The sequence below is a fragment of the Gadus macrocephalus genome, chromosome 1, assembly GCF_031168955.1.
Source record: "Gadus macrocephalus chromosome 1, ASM3116895v1".
NCBI lineage: Eukaryota > Metazoa > Chordata > Actinopteri > Gadiformes > Gadidae > Gadus > Gadus macrocephalus.
In genome coordinates, this window is record NC_082382.1 from 22,661,308 (window position 1) to 22,686,782 (window position 25,475).

The following is a 25,475-nucleotide window of genomic DNA, read 5'->3' on the forward strand; positions in this document are numbered from 1 at the left end:
ACCCCACCAGGTAACCCCACCCCCACCAGGTAACCACACCTCTAACCAGGTAACCCCACCTTCACCAGGTAACCCCACCCCGCACCAGGTAACCACACCTCTAACCAGGTAACCCCACCTTCACCAGGTAACCACACCTCTAACCAGGTAACCCCACCTTCACCAGGTAACCACACCTCTAACCAGGTAACCCCACCTTCACCAGGTAACCCCACCCCCACCAGGTAACCACACCTTCAACAGGTAACCACACCTCTAACCAGGTAACCCCACCTTCACCAGGTAACCCCACCTTCAATAGGTAACCCCACCTCTAACCAGGCAACCCCACCTCTAACCAGGTAACCACACCTCTAACAAGGTAACCCCACCTTCACCAGGTAACCCCAGCCTCACCAGGTAACCCCACCTCTAACCAGGTAACCACATGTCCAACCTGGTAACAACCGGACAATACACCTATGGACAAACATAACCAGTTAACCCCACCTAGCGCTGGTGAACATGGCCAGGTAACCACACCTCTAACCACCTGTAACCAGGTGAACACGGCCAGGTGACCCACACCTCTAACCACCTTTAACCAGGTGAACACGGCCAGGTGACCACACCTCTAACCACCTGTAACCAGGTGAACACGGCCAGGTGACCACACCTCTAACCACCTTTAACCAGGTGAACACGGCCAGGTGACCACACCTCTAACCACCTGTAACCAGGTGAACACGGCCAGGTGACCACACCTCTAACCACCTTTAACCAGGTGAACACGGCCAGGTGACCACACCTCTAACCACCTTTAACCAGGTGAACACGGCCAGGTGACCACACCTCTAACCACCTTTAACCAGGTGAACACGGCCAGGTGACCACACCTCTAACCACCTTTAACCAGGTGAACACGGCCAGGTGACCACACCTCTAACCACCTTTAACCAGGTGAACACGGCCAGGTGACCACACCTCTAACCAGGTGAACACGGCCAGGTGACCACACCTCTAACCACCTGTAACCAGGTGAACACGGCCAGGTGACCACACCTCTAACCACCTTTAACCAGGTGAACACGGCCAGGTGACCACACCTCTAACCACCTTTAACCAGGTGAACACGGCCAGGTGACCACACCTCTGACCACCTTTGACTGAGCGTCGTTGTGCGGTCTGTCGTCAGCCCCAGACCCCAGCTCCAGCCCTGGGCACCCCCGCGAGGACCCCGGCCATCTCCCCCTGCAAGACCTCAGCTCAGACTCCCTGCTGGGTCTGGACTGGGGGTCAGGACCCGGGTACAGCCCCCACCACCCCCAGGTACCCCTCAGGAAGCTGGCGCTTCTTTTTTCTTGTCTTTTTTTTAACGTTTTGAAAATATCTCAAATAAAATCAGACTTAATTTGGTAATATTAGCTGGTTCAACGTCTTTTAAGTTTTTTAAGGAAGTATAAATATAGAGATCTGGCTATAGAAACAGCTGTCCCTACGTACAAACTAACCCCATAACCGGATGATCCCTCCTCCCTGGTTCTCCTCCTCCTCTCCTCCTGCTCCTCCTGCACCTCCTCCACCTCCACCTCCTCCTCCTCCTCCTCCTCCTCCTCCTCCTCCTCCTCCTCCACCTGCTCCTCCCTCCTCCTCCTCCTCCTCCTGCTCCTCCTAGCCCGGCCTGTCGATGATGATGATGGTGCCGGGGCTGACGGAGGAGGAGTGTGAGCGCTACCAGGAGCTCCTGAGATCAAGTGTCAGTACGAGAGGACCGGGGCCGCCGCCCGCTCCTCACGCCTCCTCACCGCCCAGGAGGAGGTGCAGGGAGCGAGGGACGGGGGCGACCCCGAGGAGCAGGAGGAGCAGGAGGTGCTGAGTCGGCGGGAGGTGGCGCTGATGGAGGAGGAGCTGCGGCACCTGGAGTTCAAGTGTCGCAACATCCTGCGGGCGCAGAAGATGCAGCAGCTGAGGGAACGCTGCCTGAAGACCTGGAACACCGAGGAGGAGACCGGTAACCACGACAACCCCCGCACAGCACAGTGTTAGCATGTTACTCCGTCAGCGCCTTAGCGTGTTTTCATGTCAGCGTTAGCAGGTTAGCATGCTGTGATGCTAACAGGATTTACACAGCTTCCAATGTACACATTGCAATGCAAGCGTGATCATCCCATTGCTAATCAATACCGTCGCTGTTAGCAACCACGCAGCATCTCTTCAGAACATCCATGTTCTAGTAGTCAGAAGTATATATCTCCAGCTCCACCTCAACCTCCATCTCCACCCAACTTTGCGTCCTTGTTCTATTCAAAGCCCTTCAACTGAAATAGCATTGATACGTTTTTTACCGTCTTTGATAAAAATCCTTCCCAGGTCTGACTAACAACAACAACAACGATGAAGACATGGAGGAAGACGATGATGACGAGGAAGATTCCCGGGAGGAACTGTCGGCCATCAACGAGGTGCCGGAGAGAGAGAGGGCGGACGAGCGAGAGAGCACCAGTGCCTACAACACCGGAGAGAGCAGCCAGACCCACGCCATTGGTCAGCACCGAGCAGATCCCGCCCCTCACACGAGAGGAGGACGAAGAGGACCGGAGAGGAAGAGGAGCGTTGTCCCCTCCCCCTCCTCTCCTCCTCCAGCTCAAACGCCTCCCTCCTCTCACCTCCCCCCTCACCCCCCGGCGGCACTCCAGCCTCCACTGCTCCTTCTCGCCCAACAGCTACAGGAAGTACCAGACAGCCAATAGCAGCCCAGCTCAGGGCTCTAGCTCCACCCTGCAACACCCTCTAAGTTCAGGTGCGTTTGTTTGTCCTTTAAAGACCATGAAGTGATTAACGACCACTAGAGGGCAGAGGTGGGAGAGCAGACTAGGGAGGGGATCCTCAGTCAAAGAGGATAGAAACAGGTAGCAATAGAGAATAACTTGTACTGTTTTTGTACTGTTATACAACAGATCTTTTATGTTCTTTCTTGTTCAATATTTGGAAACTAAATTCTATGGTGTGTCAATCATCATCTCCAACATCCTCATCACCAGATCTTTGAGCAGAGAGGCGGGGTCTAGTTCAATGAGGGGCGTGGTCTATGGTGGGCGGAGCCCCAGAACAGGTAAGACACACCCGCGCCCTCCTCACAAGTGATCAAGGAACTTCCCTATGCTTTGATTTCCTTTACGTCTTCTCATGTCAACATCTAAACGTCCACTGAACATCAGGTGGCAAACATCTATAACATTTATAACCTGTATACACATCAGGTTGCTAACATCTATAACCTCTATAAATCTATACCAGCAGGTGGCTAACATCTATAACATCTATAAACATCAGGGGCTAACATCTATAACCACTATAACATCTATAACCAGCAGGTGGCTAACATCTATAACATCTATAAACATCAGGGGGCTAACATCTATAACCACTATAACATCTATAACCAGCAGGTGGCTAACATCTATAACATCTATGAACAGCAGGTGGCTAACATCTATAACATCTCTAACCTATGTAACCAGCAGGTGGCTAACATCTATAACATCTATAAACAGCAGGTGGCTAACATCTATAACATCTCTAACCTATGTAACCAGCAGGTGGCTAACATCTATAACATCTCTAACCTATGTAACCAGCAGGTGGCTAACATCTATAACATCTATGAACAGCAGGTGGCGCCCCCCTCAGCCCTGGAGGGGGCAGTGCAGAGTCCAGCCCCTACCTCAGCAGGAGACTGTACAGCCTCACCTCCCCACTGGAGCGATACCAGAGCTGCCTGGCCCTGCCCTCCCAGGGCCTGGTCCAGGACCAGGGGCAGGACCTGGACCGGCCCCCCGCACTGGGGGGGGAGGCGGGGGGGAGGAGGAGAGGGGAGGGAGGGGAGGGAGGGCGGCGGGCCAGCCAGTCCCCGGAGCGTGTGCAGCTCCCCCGGAGGTCTGGAGGACCAGCGCCGCCCCCGCGGCCGGGCCTCTCGTCTGGGATTGGCCCTCCCCCTGGGCCCGCCCCACCAGGCCCCGCCCCCAGCTCCTCGCAAATGGAGTGGAAGGTAAAGTACACGTGTCACACGGGCTAGACACCCTGAACCTACACAGGGGGGTCAGGAGGTCTAGGGGTCAGGGGTCGGGAGGTCTAGAGGTCAGGGTCAGGACGTCTAGGGGTCAGGGGGGGGGGTCAGGAGGTCTAGAGGTCAGGGTCAGGACGTCTAGGGGTCAGGGTGGGGGTCAGGAGGTCTAGAGGTCAGGGTCAGGACGTCTAGGGGTCAGGGTGGGGGTCAGGAGGTCTAGAGGTCAGGGTCAGGGTCAGGCATGTGGACCAGCATCTGGTCCTGGTCCCATCTGGTCCTGAGCCTGTGGTCCCATGGTAACCAGCCTGTTGTCCTGGTCCCATGGTAAGCAGCCTGTGGTCCCATGGTAAGCAGCCTGTGGTCCTGGTCCCATGGCAACCAGCCTGTGGTCCCATGGTAACCAGCCTGTTGTCCTGGTCCCATGGTAACCAGCCTGTGGTCCCATGGTAACCAGCCTGTGGTCCTGGTCCCATGGCAACCAGCCTGTGGTCCCATGGTAACCAGCCTGTGGTCCCATGGTAACCAGCCTGTGGTCCTGGTCCCATGGCAACCAGCCTGTGGTCCCATGGTAACCAGCCTGTGGTCCCATGGTAACCAGCCTGTGGTCCTGGTCCCATGGCAACCAGCCTGTGGTCCCATGGTAACCAGCCTGTGGTCCTGGTCCAGGTGAAGGTGCGCAGCGACGGGACCCGGTACGTGGGCCGGCGCCCGGTGCGGACCGGCTGCTGAAGGAGCGGGCGCTGAGGATCAGGGAGGAGCGCAGCGGCATGACCACCGACGAGGAGGCGGCCAGCGAGATGAAGCAGGCACGACGCACACACACACACACACGCACACGCACACGCACACACACACGCACACATTACGTAGTCATGGTTACACACACACGCACACACGTTACGTTGTCATGGTTACACATACAAGCACATTACGTTGTTATGGTAACACACACAAATTACGTTGTCATGGTTACACTCATGCATGCACACATTACATTGTCATGGTTACGGACAAACATGATGTACAGACGTACTGACAGGTGTACTGACTGACTGACAGGTGCACTGACAGACTGAGAGGTGCGCTGACAGACTGACAGGTCTACTGGCAGACTGACAGGTCTACTGGCAGACTGACAGGTGCACTGACAGACTGAGAGGTGTCCTGATAGACTGACAGGTCTGCTGACAGACTGACAGGTTTGCTGACAGACTGACAGGTCTACTGACAGGTGCGCTGACAGACCGACAGGTGCGCTGACAGACCGACAGGTCTACTGACAGACCGACAGGTCTACTGACAGACTGACAGGTGCGCTGACAGACTGACAGGTGCGCTGACAGACTGACAGGTGTACTGACGTGTGTCGGCCACCAGGGCGCTACTGGAGCCGCGAGGAGAGGAAGCAGCAGCTCCTGCGAGCGAGGGAGTACCGCAGAAGAAGAGAGTTCATGATGCAGAGCCGGCTGGACTTCAGCCGCAGCCACAGGTGAGCTACCGCTGGACCAGTCCAGACCGGTCCGACCTGGTCTAAACCGGTCTGGTCTAGACTACCTCAGCCTTGCTCCGAGTCTAGTCTAGTCTAACGGTCCGAGCGTTTGACGTTGACCCCTGACCCCTCCTCCCTCTGCCCCTCCCTCCCCAGGGAGGGCTGCTCCTCTCGGCCAGGAGGAGGCGCAGACGACCCCCCTCAGCCCCTCCCTCGGCAGGAAGTCCCCGGGACAACATCCTGCTGCTGAGCCAGAGGAGGAAGGCGAGGAAGAGGAGCAGGAGGATCCTGGACCACTGGGCCACCATCCAGGAGCTGCTGGCCACCGGGACCCACACCTCCGACGGGACCCGGGTCTACAGCCCCCGGCTCTCTGTGACCACCGTCTGAGAGGAGGAGGAGGAGGAGGAGGAGGAGGAGGAGACCGGGTCTACAGCCCCCGGCTCTCTGTGACCACCGTCTGAGAGGAGGAGGAGGAGGAGGAGGAGGAGGAGGAGGAGACCGGGTCTACAGCCCCGGCTCTCTGTGACCACCGTCTGAGAGGAGGAGGAGGAGGAAGAGGAGGAAGAGGAGGAGGAGGAGGAGACCGGGTCTACAGCCCCCGACTCTCTGTGACCACCGTCTGAGAGGAGGAGGAGGAAGAGGAGGAGGAGAGGGCAGGGGAGATGGGTGGAGGAGAGGAGGCCGCGTCTACAGTGCCAGACTCTCTGTGACCATGATCTGAGAGGAGGGGAGGAAGGGGGGGGAGGAGAGGAGAGGAGAGGAGGAGGCGAAGGAGGAAGAGTAGAGAGGAGGTGGTGTTCTTGTGCTGAATGTAAGTGCCCATCCCCGGGGGGGGGCATTCGGTGTCTACTGCTGTGTTCATAACACTTCGTACCTGATTAGATAAACGAGAGAGAGAGAGAGAGAGAGAGAGAGAGAGAGAGAGAGAGAGAGAGAGAGAGAGAGAGAGAGAGAGAGAGAGAGAGAGAGAGAGAGAGAGAGAGGAGAGAGAGAGCAGAGAGAGAGAGAGAGAGAGAGAGAGAGAGAGAGAATTCTTATCTGACTAAATTAATAAAATATATACAGTAACTGTAACTAATGTCTGCCTTGTTTCATAACAATGCGTCCCCGCATCTCATCCGAAGGGTGACGAATTTACCCAGAAACCATCTTCTGGTTGCCATAGCAATGATCATGCAGCCCGCTATGGAGTCTAAGCCGTGACTCCAGACCATCGTTACCTGCTGGGGGCGGAACATACCCACACCTGGTCCGGACCGCAGGGGGGAGGGGCCATCACTCAATCCTTACTGCCATGGCAACGAATATCACTGAGATCATGTGTCACGACAGCGGGCGGCAGGAAAGATTAACTGGTACCACTAGGTAGAGAGACACCAAACCAGAGAGAGAGGGGGAGAGAGAGAGAGAGAAGGGGGGGGGGGGGAGAGAGAGAGAGAGAGAGAGAGAGAGAGAGAGAGAGAGAGAGAGAGAGAGAGAGAGAGAGAGAGAGAGAGAGAGAGAGAGAGAGAGAGAGAGAGAGAGAGAGAGAGAGAGAGACTCTGAGACTGTGGAGGCGGGACTTGACAAGAACACACACACAGGACTCCAAGCCCAGAGGCTCGTTAATTGTCGTCGCCACGGAGACAAGTCTACTCCGTTACGGCCCTACAGATCAAGATACCTGTACTTTCGGCCTGGGCGACCAGGCTGAATTGCTGAGTTGCTGTGAGAGAGAGAGAGAGAGAGAGAGAGAGAGAGAGAGAGAGAGAGAGGAGAGAGAGAGAGAGAGAGAGAGAGAGAGAGAGAGAGAGAGAGAGAGAGAGAGAGAGAGAGAGAGAGAGAGAGAGAGAGAGAGAGAGAGAGAGAGACTCTGAGACTGTGGAGGCGGGACTTGACAAGAACACACACACAGGACTCCAAGCCCAGAGGCTCGTTAATTGTCGTCGCCACGGAGACAAGTCTACTCCGTTACGGCCCTACAGATCAAGATACCTGTACTTTCGGCCCTGGGCGACCAAGGCTGAATTGCTGAGTTGCTGTGAGAGAGAGAGAGAGAGAGAGAGAGAGAGAGAGAGAGAGAGAGAGAGAGAGAGAGAGAGAGAGAGAGAGAGAGAGAGAGAGAGAGAGATGAGAGAGAGAGAGAGAGAGAGAGAGAGAGAGAGAGATGCAAAGTGGAGGAGAGGATTTGCCGACGAAAAGGAGGACAGTGATGGAAAATCAGTCAGATTCATATAGAGGAGAGAAGAGGAGAGGGGAGGAGATGGGAGAGAGGAGGGAAGAGAAGAGATGAGCGGTTGGCTCTGTCCCAGTTCGTCTCGTCTATCCGTCTTCCCTAATGGGGTGACACTCTGACTGGTCTTACAGCAGACACACCAGTTACAGCTATAGATCTATAGCCACACTGTGTGAAATATATAGATGGATACATCTATATATTCACACAAAAAACGAGTCTGTTAAATAAAGATGTATATATCTATCTAGTTGCATAAACTCGCAATAGCATGCGAGTCAGGCAGCTCAGCAGTGCCCCCTGCTGGTTGCTGAAGAAACAGCAGAGCAGCTCAGCAGTGACGTCTGCTGTTGGCTGAAGGAACAGCAGAGCTGCTGAGCAGTGAACCCTGCTGTGGCTGAAGGAACAGCAGGTGGACGGGGACATGTAGGTCCGACTTCATCCATCCGTCGGTCACGTCGTTAATGAACTTTCAGCAGAGCGCTTAGCTGTAGAAGAGGCTGCTGGCCACTGTGACAATATTCTAACATAATATTAATAATAATATTAATGCTAAACAGTAACACCTCAACAAGCTGTATGGATTATCCTGTATATACCTAGAATAACAAATCTCACTTAGTATACATTTCCCAAATCACGTCGTTTGTTCGTTTATTAATTAGCTAAGAAATTAATGACATCAAAATGGAAAAGAAATAAACAGATATGAAAGTGTTTTTTAATTAAAAATAAATAACAGATGTTACATCGACATGAACAGTGTGTGGTATTTATTACAGAAAAATGTGCCTTTATAAATCAATTTCTCCTTGAAACAACGGAAGTTAGATCACCAGTGCAGATGTCAGAAAAAAGCTTCATAGAAACAGACGCTGAATAGATCCCTGTTGACGGACATGCAGTGCAGTTGTCCACCAAGGGGCGCCAGAGGCGAGGGAACGAATCGCGGTATGTTACAGAGACGAGGGAACGGAATCGCGGTATGTTACAGAGAAGTCACAGAAAAACCAGCTCAGCCATGCGACGGCCTGTCACACTATTGGAAGTAATATAGGATTAATATATCAAAAACGTATCAAAAAGGTGTACAAAAAATACTAAAAGGGTAAATAAGGATGCAGGTTGACGATGTCACTGTGGCACAAGAAGGACTGGGGGACTGAGTCGATCTGGGTTCTACATATATATATCTATACATAGATATATATGTATAGAGATGTATAGATATATCTATGTGTAGATATATCGATGCGCGCGCACACACACACACACACACACACACACACACACACACACACACACACACACACACACACACACACACACACACACACACACACACACACACACACACACACACACACACACACACACACACACACACACAGCTCGTCCCCCTCTGGTTCCCGTCACTCACATTCAGCAGAATGTGTCTGATGTCCCTGTGCTACATCGTCTGCATCCTCTCCTCAGAGGATTTTGGTTTCTTTGACATTTGACAATTGTTCAGTAAAGTTTCCCTTTAGAGTCAACGAACGCAGCGATTGCATAATAATCAAACATAAACCCAGACATATATAAAAATGGCGTGCATGTAGAAATGGAAGACATGGATATTGTGTTAAATACTTCCCTTTGCATTCCTGCATTCCTCCACAAGAGAAAACAGTATAAAATAACAATTATAATCCTAAAAACATCAACAACAATAATATACGTTATTAAACGAGAAACTAAATAAAATTACGCGATTGAATGACTGATTGATTGATTGACACCAAGACGTGAAGGTCAATAGGGAGCACAGGATAGTCTCAATCTCTGGGTTCTAACCTACATCTCTAGAAACAGAACCTACATCTCTAGGAACAGAACCTAGATATAGGTTATAATGTACATCTGGAGATTATAATCTAGGTTTTGAGATTATAATCTAGATATAGGTTATAAACTAGATCTGGAGATGATAATCTAGATATAGGTTATAATGTACATCTGGAGATTATAATCTAGGTTTTGAGATTATAATCTAGATATAGGTTATAAACTAGATCTGGCGATGATAATCTGGATATAGGTTATAACCTACATCTGGAGATAATAATATAGATCAGGAGATTATAACCTACATTTTAAGATTATAATCTAGATATGGTTATTATAAACTAGATATAGTTCATAATCTATTCTAGATCTTACAACACTATTCTTATCAATAATATTCACGTCAAACACACAATTCAAATTAATGATTGTGACCATAAACAAACATCTCCCCCAGCGGGAGTCTGGTGTGGAGAGGAGGAACTCTGACTGGGAGGAACTCATCCCAGACTGGGAGGTTCTGTGTGTGTGCTTGGGTGTGGGTGGGTGTGTGTGTGTGTGTGCGCTTGGGTGTGAGTGCTTGCTCAAACACGTAACCATGTGCCTTTCATAGTAGAAATGGTTCGACCACAACAGACTCATTTACCACAGACATGTAAAAATAGATTTGTCTAAACGTCGTTCCCTTGATGCCGCGTGCAAATTAGGACAAAAGTGCAAAATAATCAGTATTTGGTTATAATAGGATTGAAACAGAAGTAAAGACGTAAGGGAAGGGAGCAGGAGAGGGGAGTGATGAGAGAAGAGTGTTAGTAGACCAGAGTGATAGAGTACAGCAGTACTGTGTAGTGATGGAGCTCTACCACTTCCCATCCCAGCTCTATCACTTCCTGTCCCAGTTCTATCACTTCCTGTCAGTGCATGCTGAGGCAGCAGATGTTTCTGTATTGCATATCAGCGGGAAGGAAGGTGTGTCATAACGTCGCCATGGCGACATTAAGAAGATTGACTGAGCGAGGGGACATGCTGGTTACCGCGGCTACGGTGTCCTACTGGGACGCAGGTGGGTTGGGTCACCACTGGGGGGGGACGGGGAAGGGGATGGGGATGGGGAAGGACAGAACGCTCACAACGCCGCAGGTTCAATTCCCCAGAGTGCTCACACTGGGGGGTGCCGCCGTGCCTTTGAGCCAGGCATCACAGTGAGAGGGAGGGGCTGTAAAGTGCTCCCGGGGGGAGAGGGGGGGGGGGGGGGGGGGATAGTGTTTCTGCCGAAGTGCCTCCGGGCCAGGCAGCGCTGGCCTACAGCGCCTGCTGCTGCAGCAGCCGTCTGAAGTGCGGCAGCACGTTGCTGTCGGGCAGGTAGAGCGCCATCTGGAGCGCCACCAGGATGGTGAACTCAAACTGGATCAGCTCGCGGCGGTGCAGACGGAAACACTCCTCCAGCTTCTGCAGGGGGTGGGGGGGGGAGAGAGGAGGGGGGGGGGCGGGAGGAGAGAGGGGGGAGAGGAGGTGAGAGAGGGAGGAGAGAGGAGAGGGGGCGGGAGGGAGGAGAGAGGAGATAGGGGGGGGGAGAGGGAGGAGAGAGGAGAGAGGGGGGGAGGGGGAGGGAGGAGAGAGGGGTAGAGGGAGGAGAGAGGGGGGGAGGGGGAGGGAGGAGAGAGGGGTAGAGGGAGGAGAGAGGGGTAGAGGGAGGAGAGAGGAGAGAGGGGGGAGAAGGAGAGGGGGGAGGGGAGGAGAGAGGGGTAAAGGGAGGAGAGAGGAGGAGAGAGAGGAGAGAGGGGGAGAGGTAGGAGAGAAGAGGGGAGGAGGGGAGACAGGGACGGAGGAGAGAGGGGTAGAGGGAGGAGAGAGGGGTAGAGGGAGGAGAGAGGAGAGAGGGGGGGAGAGGAGGAGAGAGGAGAGGCAGACAGATTTCACTTTGTCATCAAGAGCTCACCTTTCCCCCTACCTGGTGGATCAGCAATAAATCGTCACCTGATCACTGCTAACGACCACGCTGCAGGGGTGTGTGTGTGTGTGTGTGGCTATGCGTGTGCGTGCGTGCCTGTGTGAGTGTGTGTGTCGTGTGTGTGTGTGTGTTTCTATTTGTGTCTGAGTGTGTCTTACATCGATGAGGTGCTTGACCTCTTGTTTCTTGAGGTCACTGCTGATCTTGGCGGCCAATAGGAGGCAGGCTGCTGACACCATCTTCCTGTAGAGACACATGACGTCATCACTGGGGACACACTGACACGGACAGGAAGTGTGTGTGTGTGTGTGTGTGTGTGTGTGTGTGTGTGTGTGTGTGTGTGTGTGTGTGTGTGTGTGTGTGTGTGTGTGTGTGTGTGTGTGTGTGTGTGTGTGTGTGTGTGTGTGTGTGTGTGTGTGTGTGTGTGTGTGTGTGTACCTGTTGTGTTTGTTGAGTCTTCCCTGCAGCACCAACTTCTCAAAGTAAACAAAGGCCATCGCTATGGTAACGGGCTGCAGGCCGCAGTCCTCCCCCACCGACCGCATCTCCCGCTTCAGGCTGGAGAGACAGCACTCATCAGGTATTGATCAGGTATTGATTGGGTATTTATCGATTATTGATCGGTTACTGATCGGGTACTGATCGGATACAGGTCAGGTATAGTTTGGGTATTTATCGGCTATTTATCGGGTACTGATCGGGTACTGGTCAGGTATTGATCAGGTACTGATCGGCTATTGATCAGGTACTGATCAGGAGTTGATTGGGTATTTATCGGCTATTGATTGGTACTGATCGGGTTTTGATCAGGTATTGATCAGGTATTGATGGGTCTACCTGCGGATCTTGCTGAGGGTGAGTCGGATGTGAGGAAACTTCTCCTTAAATGTCTCGTTCATGTCTCGCTTCAGATCAGACGGCTTCACGTACTCTATCACCGTGGTCTGAAGAGAGACAGGCAGACAGACAGACAGAAAGGCAGACACAGACAGACAGAGATAGAGAGACAGGCACAGACAGACAGACAGACAGACCGAGACAGGCGGACAGACACATACAGTTATAAGTCTAAGCTGGTAAAACGGGTGACTGTCCACTGAATTTGGTATTCATTAGTCGACTAGTAATAATATGTAAACAGAAAGATATTCATAGAAAGATAGATATCTATAGATATATATAATACACATATAAATAGATATCTATACATACATACATAAACAGATAAATATCTGTACATACATTAAGTATACATACATATGTAAACAGAAATATGTCTATACATGTAGAGGTGCTGACCATGTAGGAGGAGGCGAAGATGAGGACTCGCTTGTGTTTCCCACAGGGCCACTGGGGGTCGCTGAGCAGGTTGGGGTCGTACTCCGACCGGTCGTCTACACCTGGACACACACTTTATAGGTTATCTGATACAAGTACACAGTGTATAGACCAGTGTATATCACCCGCCTCTAGGGGGCAGTGCTGCAGCAACTGTGTGCATATGTACACACAGCTGCTACAGTACCAGGCGCACAGGCAGGCACACACACACACACACACACACACACACACACACACACACACACACACACAACACACACACACACACACACACACACACACACACACACACACACACACACACACACACACACACACGCGATTCTGTGTATATGAGCTGTCTGCAGCCCGCTGTATTGTATACGTTATATATATCTAATATTATAGTATAAAAAGTACATTATAGTGTATATATTATATATATTATAGTGCATATATGATGCATGAGATTGTTTATGTACCTGTCTCCAGGGGGGTGGGCCCCGGGCCCCAACCCGCTGTAGCAGCTGTGTGAGGCGGGCAGCTGGAGGTCGCTGAGACGGACGGACGCTCACGACCAGAGCGTTGGTGGGGAACAGGACTGGGCGTACGACACCGACTGGGACACAGAGAGAGAGATGTACTGGGAGCAGACCAGTAGGGGCACTGGTGGGACCAGGGATGCAGGTCTATCTCCAAAGCACCCTTTTAATGTTCATGTTAACACTTATTATATGCATTACGTAGGTTTTTTTCAAAATCTGTTTTTCTGGCCGGGGAAAGGGGTACCCTTAGGGGGTACAATGAGTATTAGTAGTGTGTGTGTGTTGTGTGTGTGTGTGTGTGTGTGTGTGTGTGTGTGTGTGTGTGTGTGTGTGTGTGTGTGTGTTGTTGTGTGTGTGTGTGTGTGTGTGTGTGTACCTTGTTGTAGGGGTCCAGGTGGAAGCCCTCCAGACCGGGTAACATCTCCAGGGACGAAATGTTCCCGGAGGAGTGTCTCCTCCTGGGGTGGTGCAACATAGGGTCACTGTGGAGAGAGAGAAAGAGAGACAGAGAGACATAGAGTCACTGTGGAAAGAGAGAGAGACAGAGAGCCATAGGGTCACTGTGGAGAGAGAGAGAGACAGAGAGAGACATAGGGTCACTGTGGAGAGAGAGAGACAGACAGAGAGACATAGGGTCAATGTGGGGAGAGAGAGAGACAGAGAGACATAGGGTCACTGTGGAGAGAGAGAGACAGAGAGATACAGGGTCACTGTGGAGAGAGAGACACAGAGAGAGACATAGGGTCACAGTGGAGAGAGAGACAGACAGACAGAGAGACATAGGGTCACTGTGGAGAGAGAGAGAGAGAGAGAGAGAGACAGAGAGACATAGGGTCACAGTGGAGAGAGAGACACAGAGAGACATAGGGTCACAGTGGAGAGAGACACAGAGAGACATAGGGTCACTGTGGAGCGAGAGAGAGACATAGGGTCACTGTAGAGAGAGAGAGAGAGAGAGAGAGAGAGAGAGAGAGAGAGAGAGAGAGAGAGAGAGAGAGAGAGAGAGAGAGAGAGAGAGAGAGAGAGAGAGAGAGAGAGAGAGAGAGAGAGAGAGAGAGAGAGAGAGACACAGAGAGACATAGTGTAACTGTGGAGAGAGAGAGAGACAGAGAGACATAGTGTAACTGTGGAGAGAGAGAGAGAGAGAGAGACATAAGGTCACTGTGGAGAGAGAGAGAGAGAGAGAGAGAGACATAGGGTCACTGTGGATTGAGAGAGACATAGGGTCACTGTGGAGAGAGAGAGACAGAGAGACATAGGGTCACTGTGGAGAGAGAGAGACATAGAGACATAGGGTCACTGTGGAGAGAGAGAGAGACATAGTCACTATGGAGAGAGAGACAGAGAGACATAGGGTCACTGTGGAGAGAGAGACAGAGAGACATAGGGTCACTGTTGAGAGAGAGAGAGAGAGAGACAGAGAGAGAGAGAGAGAGAGACATAGTCACTGTGGAGAGAGAGACAGAGACAGAGAGACATAGGGTCACTGTGGAGAGAGAGAGAGACAGAGAGACATAGGGTCACTGTGGAGAGAGAGAGACATAGGTTCACTGTGGAGAGAGAGAGACAGAGAGACATAGAGTCACTGTGGAGAGAGAGAGAGAGACGGAGAGACCTGATGTGGTACCTGATGTGGAAGCTCTCGCCGTAGGGCAGAACAGAGAAGGCAGCACACAAGGACTTCTTGGCACAGATCAGAACGATCCTGGAAGACACACACACACACACACACACACACACACACACACACACACACACACACACACACACACACACACACACACACACACACACACACACACACACACACACACACACACACACACACAAAGTTAGGAGTGCAGGCACCATAGAGGTCAGCAAGATGACCTTTGACCCCACCTGCTGGGGTCACTATAGTTGCTGTGAGGCGAGGTGTTCATCAGGCAGATGAAGCTGGTTCTGCTGCTATACCACTGGGGGGGGGGGGGGGGGGGGGCGTGTGGTTACGTGTCTCCAGTGCATGTGTGTGGTTATGCGTCATGCATGTGCGCGTGCGTGTGTGTGGTTACGCGTCATTACGTGTGTGTGTATGGGTACGCGTGCGTTCGAGCGTGTGTGGTTATTCGTCATGCTTTTGTGCGTGTGTTTGTGTGTTTGTGCTTGCGTGTCTGTGTGCCTGTGGTTATGAGTCATGTGTGTGTGCGTGCGTGCGTGAGTCTGTGTGTACGTGTTACCTGCTTCCCCGGGTGTCGTATGGTCTCATGTTCTTGATGAAGTGGATCTTCTTGGTGAGGCGCGTTCTGGACGAGCCCCCCGATAGGTTCCGACTCCTGGAGGGGGCGGAGACATTGGTTACTAACGGTGACCCGAGAAATCACACCAGATCAGCTCTGGCATAGCAGCTAAACCTCTTCTGATCTGAAAGCCTTACACACACACACACACACACACACACACACACACACACACACACACACACACACACACACACACACACACACACACACACACACACACACACACACACACACACACACACACACACACACACACACACACACACACCGCCTGAACAAACAGTAATGGCACACTTGCCTACCCCTTCATAAACATTCATCAATTCACAAATATGTGAACAAACACAGAAGTGTGTCACATAACTGATAGTACATGGTTATCTGCTGGTCCACCCACACACTTTGATAACAGTGATTTAAACTCCCAGCATGAGCACTCCCCCCCTACCCCTATCCAGATGGTCTGCGCGTGTGTGTGTGTGTGTGTGTGTGTGTGTGTGTGTGTGTGTGTGTGTGTGTGTGTGTGTGTGTGTGTGTGTGTGTGTGTGTGTGTGTGTGTGTGTGTGTGTGTGTGTGTGTGTGTGTGTGTGTGTGTGTGTGCGTGTGTGTGCGTCTGATAGCCCTGTGGTCAGATATGTGCACTGTCCAATCAGCTGTCTGCTCAGCCTGATTATGCAACTTCCTGTCCACCCCGGCGATAACGAATCAACTGAAAAGTAATTAACAGAGAAGTTACATTTTACAGTCCAACCCCGACCTGCTCCTTCATGACCTGTCTCTGTACTGTCTAACCCCTACCTGCTCCTTAATGACCTGTCTCTGTACTGTCTAACCCCTACCTGCTCCTTAATGACCTGTCTCTGTACTGTCTAACCCCTACCTGCTCCTTAATGACCTGTCTCTGTACTGTCCATCCCCTACCTGCTCCTTAATGACCTGTCTCTGTACTGTCTAACCCCTACCTGCTCCTTAATGACCTGTCTCTGTACTGTCTAACCCCTACCTGCTCCTTAATGACCTGTCTCTGTACTGTCTAACCCCTACCTGCTCCTTAATGACCTGTCTCTGTACTGTCTAACCCCTACCTGCTCCTTAATGACCTGTCTCTGTACTGTCTAACCCCTACCTGCTCCTTAATGACCTGTCTCTGTACTGTCTAACCCCTACCTGCTCCTTAATGACCTGTCTCTGTACTGTCTAACCCCTACCTGCTCCTTAATGACCTGTCTCTGTACTGTCTAACCCCTACCTGCTCCTTAATGACCTGTCTCTGTACTGTCTAACCCCTACCTGCTCCTTAATGACCTGTCTCTGTACTGTCTAACCCCTACCTGCTCCTCAATGACCTGTCTCTGTACTGTCTAACCCCTACCTGCTCCTTAATCACCTGTCTCTGTACTGTCTAACCCCTACCTGCTCCTTAATGACCCGTCTCTGTACTGTCTAACCCCTACCTGCTCCTTAATGACCTGTCTCTGTACTGTCTAACCCCTACCTGCTCCTTAATGACCCGTCTCTGTACTGTCTAACCCCTACCTGCTCCTTAATGACCTGTCTCTGTACTGTCTAACCCCTACCTGCTCCTTAATGACCTGTCTCTGTACTGTCTAACCCCTCCCTGCTCCTTAATGACCTGTCTCTGTACTGTCAAACCCCTACCTGCTCCTTAATGACCTGTCTCTGTACTGTCTAACCCCTCCCTGCTCCTTAATGACCTGTCTCTGTACTGTCAAACCCCTACCTGCTCCTTAATGACCTGTCTCTGTACTGTCTAACCCCTACCTGCTCCATGCACGAGTGACTGGACCCTACACTCTTCCATAAGTGGGTCAAAAATGACCCATCTTAGAATCAATGTGTTTTTATGCCATTTTTGTCATGAATAATCACTTGTATAATATTTAGTATTATATTTAGGACCACACAAGAATTATTTCATGTTTGAAATATCTCTATTTTTCACTTTTTAACATTTTTGAAAAATAAAATTACCCAGAACAGCAATAGAAAAATGTGAACATCCACTGTCTGTCCGTCCGTCCGTCCGTCCGTCCATATGTCTGTCTGTAACTGTCCAGTCATTGACAGTTCCTCTCTCTTTTCCCTGTTTTGCCTTCTTGTCTCATCACTGTATGCAGTTCAGACAAACTACCTGTTTCTGGCTGTGATCATTGCACACACGTACATTGCATTTCCCACACCTATTGTTTACTTTGCGATCTTTGTTACTTGGGCAGATCTGACACCTTTCTCTTTGGTTGGCCCTGTCTGCTTCTTTCCTGTGGCTGGGTTGTGGCTTTTGTCACCCCACACCTTTCGATTGCTTCAATAATCGGGGTTTGCAGTTGGGGGCATCCTTCCAGTCGACTTCTCATGTGTGGTGTGACAAGCTCCTTTGACAGCTCTTTGAGGAAGAGCCGTCGTGCATTGGTGATGCCGCTCTTGAATTCTGGGTGCTGAGCCGAGAAAAAGGTGTAGGCATTCAGGGTGGCAATGTCAATTATGTTGTACCACAGCACCATGGGCCACCTCTGTGTTTGGCGCTTGCAGGTGTAGGTACCAACCATCTGGTCAGTGGTGTCTACACCTCCTTTCGTCTTGTTGTAAAATGTGATTATTTCTGTTTTTTTCTTTCTGCTATATAAATTGCTATATAGATTATTGTAAAATAATCTTCCTGAGGGGTGACACTTCTGATATAGTCTGTGTGGTCCACAGTTAATTTATTCCTGACAGCCACAGTTGATAAGAATCAAAGGTTCCCATTGGATTCCATAGAAAATGCATGGGGGTCATTTTTGACCCACTTATGGAAGCTTGGGGTAGTAAACAAAAAACTACAATTTCTTAAAATGTATAGAGGTTAAGTTAAAAATGTTAATGGCATTATATCAAAAACATGTTTTTTGAGGAATACCTGGAACATGAAATGATAAGAATTTTTCATTACGAAGATATTTCAAGAAAACAACCTCACCGGGTCATTTTTGACCCACTTATGCATCTAAGGGTTAATGACCTGTCTCTGTACTGTCTAACCCCTACCTGCTCCTTAGTGACCTGTCTCTGTACTGTCTAACCCCTACCCGCTCCTTAATGACCTGTCTCTGTACTGTCTAACCCCTACCTGCTCCTTAATGACCTTAATTTATGGAAAAGTCTAACTATTGATGATTCGTTTTTCTGAATAGGTTCCTCATATCTAGACCACTGTAACACTCAAACCTGATTTCCGTCTAAAATAACAAACAGCACCACAGGGAAATAAAGATTGGTAAAAAGGTTCAACCCGAGGCTAAATATAGGCTGTTGATATCTATAAATGCCATGTCTGAGACGTCAGTCTGACAGGGTTTTCATGTCTGGAAATAGCCCTGCTGCTGTAATCTTTTCACTTTCCATTTCCACGGTAGCCGAGTGTGGGACCAGAAGTTTGATGGAACTCAGTTGGCCGATCCTCAGCCAATCAGACAGCTCGTCTCTGGTGTATTCCGAGAGGCCCACAGCGATAGGTTAAATACAGCCGGGAGCGGACCGCATCTAAATGTAACCCAACGACACGCACCCCGAATCAAAACCTCACAACAACACCGCAGATCAACTTTAAACCATTTAAATGTTGTGTTCTTGGCCCCAATTGGCCTATGGAACACAATAACTGAAGAGCGGAAGAACGTCGTTGGGTAGGGATACGGCTCTTCCGCTTAGCTGTTTACAATGGCGGAGGCCGATAGATATCGCCGGAGCAAGTCTCTCTGCAACCCACCTAAAGTCACCTAAGAAGATGAACGTTTGAATTCTATTGACACTGTGTCGATAGACAACCTCGGACAGAGGCGGCCATTGTTGTTGTATCTACAAACGACCAGAAGTTCTAAATCCCTACTACGCGTTCCTCCGCGTTCCGGAAGCAGGAAGTTTGACAAAGGCCTAATATAGGCATTGCCCCTGGGAGGCATGGAGGGAAACGCATTACCGAGATAGAGAGACCCAGGAGACCGACGGAGCAACACAATCAGGCTTCATTAGTGAGTCCTTCCATCACGGGGGCAACAGTGAAGGTGCTACAACGCTTGGCTAGGCTACAGCGCTAGGCTAGGCTACAGCGCTAGGCTGGGCTACAACGCTAGGCTGGGCTACAACGCTAGGCTGGGCTACAACGCTAGGCTGGGCTACAACGCTTGGCTAGGCTACAGCGCTAGGCTGGGCTACAACACTTGGCTAAGCTACAGCGCTAGGCTAGGCTACAAGCTGGGCAACAAGTTTGGAGAGCTAGGCTGGGCTACAAGTTGTAGCCCTACAAGTTGTAGCAAGGTGTAGCCCAGCCTAGTGTTGTAGCCCCACCTAGTGTAGTAGCCTACAACACTAGGTGGGGCTACAACGTTAGGCTGGGCAACAACGCTAGGCTTGGCTGGGCTACAACACTAGGTGGGGCTACAGTGCTAGGCTGGGCTACAACGCTAGGCTGGGCTACAATGCTAGGCTAGGCTACAACGCTAGGCTACGCTGCAACCCAAGGCGCAGAGGGAATACACAAATCGACCTCAAATCGACCTCATCAGCCTCCATGGAATCTTCTCACACTCGTCACCATGGGAACTGGTCGCCCCCGGCCCAGTGGCCTGGAATGCTGTGGGAAGTTTCCGTCCAGTGGGACGGAAACTGGGCGCCTGGGAAGTTTGGTGAGCGGTGGTGGTGATGATGAGGATGTTGTCTGCGATGATGGTGGAGGATATGGTGGTTGTGATGGTGGTGATGGTGGTGATGGTAGTGGTGGAGGTAGTGGTGGTAGTGGTGGAGGTAGTGGTGGTGGTGGTGGTAGTGGTAGTGGTGGTGGTGGAGGTAGTGACGGAGGTAGTGACGGAGGTAGTGGTGGTGGTGGCCTCTTTATGGCCGACAGAGCCAGCCCATAGAGCCATCCGACAGAGCCGATGCGTCCTAAAGACCACAGTAGTCCAATGGGATTAAGCTACCTGATGCTAACTGAAGCTAACAGGGCTCGGCATTGGTTAGTGGCAGAGGCTGAAGAAGTCAAAGCCTTTAAACCTCCACGACGCTGCTGGTAACGGGGAGTCAACAACACAAGCTTTAGAGCTATTGGTGCCACTATAACCGTTTAACAGGTGGCTTAACCAATAGGATTCAGGGGGGTAGGGGTCAGGGGTCATCTTGCTCCTGGAGGCCTACAGGTAGACTGAGCGCGTTGGGGACGGAAGCAAGGACCTTTCAGCTGGGAGGGGAACCCAGGTTGAGTCCGGTCTTCCTGGATGTCAAACGTATGCAAACACCTGCAGTCTGCCGGAGCCGCCGGGGGCGGATTTGTGTTCTGTTGCTATGGTAACATCACCGCCCGTGATGAGCGTCTGACAGGGCCATTGAGGTCAGCAGACTCATGCTGTCACCAAGCGTGTACTTGGAGAATGTTTGAATAGAAGTGTTTATATTACATATAAAATAGATTTCAATACATGTAGAGATGTATTCTGCCTCTCTCAGGCAGCCGGGGGCGCGCACACACACACACACACACACACACACACACACACACACACACACACACACACACACACACACACACACACACACACACACACACACACACACACACACACACACACACACACACACACACACACACTAAGGGACCAAGGGGCTTTAGCTTAATAGCCCAGGAAATCCTCCACTCACACACACATGGTACATAGATTAGATGTACCCTTGACTCTCACACACACACACACACACACACACACACACACACACACACACACACACACACACACACACACACACACACACACACACACACACACACACACACACACACACACACACACACACACACACACACACGTCATCCCTATGACGTGTGACTGGTCAAAGATTATATGTTACTAATACTGTAACAACCACACACACACGTCAATGATCATATCTGTAAAAAAATGTTTTTAGCACACACACACGTATCAGACCATCAGTTCTGCTTCCAGTTCAAGTGTTACATCACCTTAAATAAGTAGATTACAACCCTCCCTCCCTCCCCATCATCATCATCCTCCTTTACCTCACCCTCCTCTCCCCCTCCTCCTCACCCTCCTCCTCCTTGACTACACCCTTTACCACACCCTCCTCCTCCTCCTCCTTGACTACACCCTTTACCACACCCTCCCCTCCTCCTCCTCCTCCTTGACTACACCCTTTACCACACCCTCCCCTCCTCCTCCTTGACTACACCCTTGACTACACCCTCCCCTCCTCCTCCTTGACTACACCCTTTACTACACCCTCCCCTCCTCCTCCTCCTCCTTGACTACACCCTTTACCACACCCTCCCCTCCTCCTCCTTGACTACACCCTTTACCTCACCCTCCCCTCCTCCTCCTTGACTACACCCTCCCCTCCTCCTCCTCCTCCTTGACTACACCCTTTACCTCCCCCCCTCCCCTCCTCCTCCTTGACTACACCCTTTACTACACCTTCCCCTCCTCCTCCTTGACTACACCCTTTACCTCACCCTCCCCTCCTCCTCCTTGACTACACCCTTTACCTCACCCTCCCCTCCTCCTCCTTGACTACACCCTCCCCTCCTCTTCCTCCACCCTTTCCTTCTCCTCCTTTACTACACTCTCTCTCTCCTTTACTACGCCCTCCCCTCCTCCTCTCTGCTCTTCTGCTGGATGGTTTCTCCTCCTCAGAGAAAGATTAAATACATGTGTCAGTGTGTGCAGAGTCCAGAATTATGTTCTCCAACGTAATCTGCAAAACGTTTGACCTGCCAAGCGGTCAAGTTTACCGCTTGTGGGCTGGGGTTCATTTTGGACCGTGTGTGTGTGTGTGTGTGTGTGTGTGTGTGTGTGTGTGTGTGTGTGTGTGTGTGTGTGTGTGTGTGTGTGTGTGTGTGTGTGTGTGTGTGTGTGTGTGTGTGTGTGTGTGTGTGTGTGTGTGTGTGTGTGTGGGGGTGGGTGTGTGTGTGTGTTTACCAGTCAAACAGACACACCCTGTTGACTGAACACACCCACTTCAACACGTAACTCTAACAAACAAACAATCATACATTCACCCTGAGAAACCAGGGAGGGGTCAAAGGTCAGCACAGACCGGACTCTCAGAAGCATGGGAGACTTCCCTCTTCAGATATGACATCACTCTTCTCCTCCCTCATGCATCCCTTTCTATTGTAGAGCTGATACGACACGTGTTCCTCTTCCCTCCAAAACACCAAACCAGATCCACATCACACGCCAAGCCAGATCCCCATAACACCAGAGTCACACTGTAGGCCCACCGGACCAGGACCCACCCATCCCACCCATGTCTCTTTCGTCCCCTGCTCTCGTATCGACAACATGAATCTGATATTGCTGTTGAGGACAGTGAGCAGAATCCTCTGAACATCAACATCCTCTGGTCCTGTAACACAGCCCCCGTGGAGGGGACATGAAGCAGATGTTGTTATGACGACCTGCAGTCCCTGCAGCGGTCCCTCCGAGTGGTCCTCCCAGTTAGCCCTAGCTAGCGCTGCTAGACCTACCTAGCGACGGTCTAAACAAAGCCTGGCACCCATCCAACAGTGAAGCCTTCCCACTCCACCGTGACACAATGTTTAGACACTAGGAAGTGTTCTAAAGGTCACTGCCTGGCTCTTCAACACTGTGGCTTGCGGTTAAGAGCAGTAAACACCTTTTAACCCTACAGCGTTTTAAGAGCAGAAACACCTTAACTTGAAGGCAATGGAAGAGCAGAAACACCTTCATTTAGCTGTGTTTTAAGAGCATACCCCTTACCATAGTTGTGCTTTAAGAGCAGTAAACACCTTAACTGAGTCGTGATGATAGATCATCTAACAACCCTTCCTGCTGATGTTGTCCCTTCCAACATCTGTCATTTTATATGCGTTCAACTCACACACACGCGCACACACACACGAAGCTACAGTGTCACTGACCAACGTAATCTGAGCACTGCCAGATTGACTGGTTATGAATATGATCCATTTCTAATACCATTACAAAATGGATAGAACAATTCGATACGTAAATACATACATAAAATATCCACTTAGATTAAATTAAATATCATTCAATTAGGTTTGACTACACTTCTGCATTTATAAATCAGCAAACAAAACATATCACAGATCGAATAACAGACACTTAATGTTTACATCACGATATGCCTTTCAACTTGGCTAATATTTATGTAGTAAAAGATAAAAGCCAGGTTAAAGATGCTATTCTGTCTGCAATGAGTCCATACAGTTGATAACGGCACTTATGGACTGAATGCACTGAAGGTAAACCCTCCCCTGCGGTCCAATCAGCGGCCCCCTTTCATGACCAGTGAGGTTAACCTGTCTGAAGGGTCCAATCAGCGGCTCCCTAGGACCGAGCCGGTTAGTGGTCCTAGTCAGGTTCAACTCGGACAGACAGGTTAACCTCCTACCTGTCTGAAGGGTCCAATCAGCAGCCCCCTCTCATGACCACTGACCGTTGAGGGGGGTTACGCAGGTCTAGAGGCTCCAGAGCCACTCACCTCTGCCGGGGTTCAGAAGACACGGACGTGCAGCTGTGGACCGACAGCAGCGTGGAGGACTTCCGCGGGCCCACCGGGGAGGGCAGCAGGCTCCCGCGCGACGGCGAGGGGGACAGCAGCGTCCCGGGCGAGGAGAAGGACGCGGTCCGTCGCCCAGGCAGCAGCAGCCCCCCGGCGCCCGAGTCGTCGAACCCGGCGTCCGAGGGGAGGACCAGGAGCGGCGGGACATGGTTCAGCAGCCCTACCCTCGGCGTGAAGGGTGAGTGGACCGGGCCGAGGCTCTCCGCGGCGGCCAAGCCGGGGACCGTCCCCCCTGGGGGAAGCCGCCCGGGGATGCCCGGGGAGCCGAGCTCGTTCCCGTCAGAGTCGCTGCTGTCCGCCGCGGTGCTCCGCGCAGGTCGCCCGTCCAGGGAGATGTTGCTGAGAAACAGCAGGGCGGCCTGCCGGCGGCGGGAGTTCTCCCGCGTCCGCCGGACGTGCTCTTTGATGTTGTGCGGTTTGTTCTTGCCGGTAACGGAGACGGTGCGCGTGGCGGCTGCCGCCATAATCCTCCCGCGCCCCAGGAAGTGGACTGAAGCATCGGCTCGCTCGCTGAAGCAACTGTCAAAGCAGTCCTGCTCGGGTCACGCCCCCTACGCTCGGATTGGCTCTGGAGTATGACGTCGCGTCAACACCCAGAACCCTTAGTTTAAGCAGTTTGGTGGTTTTAGTAGACTCCAGAATGTCTACTGTTGACTTAAAAAAGAAATATCGGTTTAATCTCTGATTGAACCTTATCTCTAGTGTTTATTCCGTCACACGAATGAAGGAAACGTGTTTGGAAAATCAACAACATGGTAGTTCGTATTGACCAAAAACAGATGGTCTGACGCTCTATCACGCAGTGGCTTGTGATTGGCTGATGTCTCTTTGTTATGAAACCGTAGCGGATTTTGTCCATGTTGTTGACTCCGAGTCACAACAAAGCTGAACACAGCCGAGGCGGCTGGCCACCAAAGCCCGAACACAGCCCGTAAACAGCCGAACACAGCCTAGGCGAAGGCCACCGCAGCCCGTACCCAATGCCTGTGACACATGATCTTACAAACCCGGTCGCACGTACAGTAGGCCTACAGTACAGTAACAGTACTAAAATAGCGCTATAGAAGACAGTGAAGTCCCTGCAGTAGCCTATTCAAAAAGCATTTTTTTTGTTTCGATGTAATAAGAGAAGACTTTATTGATCCATCTGAAGGGAAACTCAACCCCACCACCATCAACACAGTA

General features: G+C 51.2%; 1 protein-coding gene and 1 pseudogene across 1 annotated transcript; one reads left to right on the top strand and one right to left on the bottom strand.

The window, feature by feature from the left end:
* Positions 1–6,013, top strand: part of LOC132464018 (PDZ domain-containing protein 4-like) — a 32,316-nt pseudogene extending 26,303 nt beyond the window's left edge.
* Positions 6,014–8,758: 2,745 nt separating this feature from the next.
* cables2b (Cdk5 and Abl enzyme substrate 2b) lies at positions 8,759–25,030 on the bottom strand. The gene is given in 12 exon segments (XM_060060187.1): positions 8,759–11,028; positions 11,689–11,773; positions 11,969–12,088; positions 12,368–12,474; positions 12,830–12,930; positions 12,994–13,021; positions 13,333–13,451; positions 13,454–13,469; positions 13,772–13,877; positions 15,023–15,100; positions 15,612–15,707; positions 24,210–25,030. Coding segments are annotated over 12 exon segments (1,548 nt in total). The 5' UTR covers positions 24,755–25,030; the 3' UTR covers positions 8,759–10,881.
* Between the last annotated feature and the right edge of the window lie 445 nt (positions 25,031–25,475).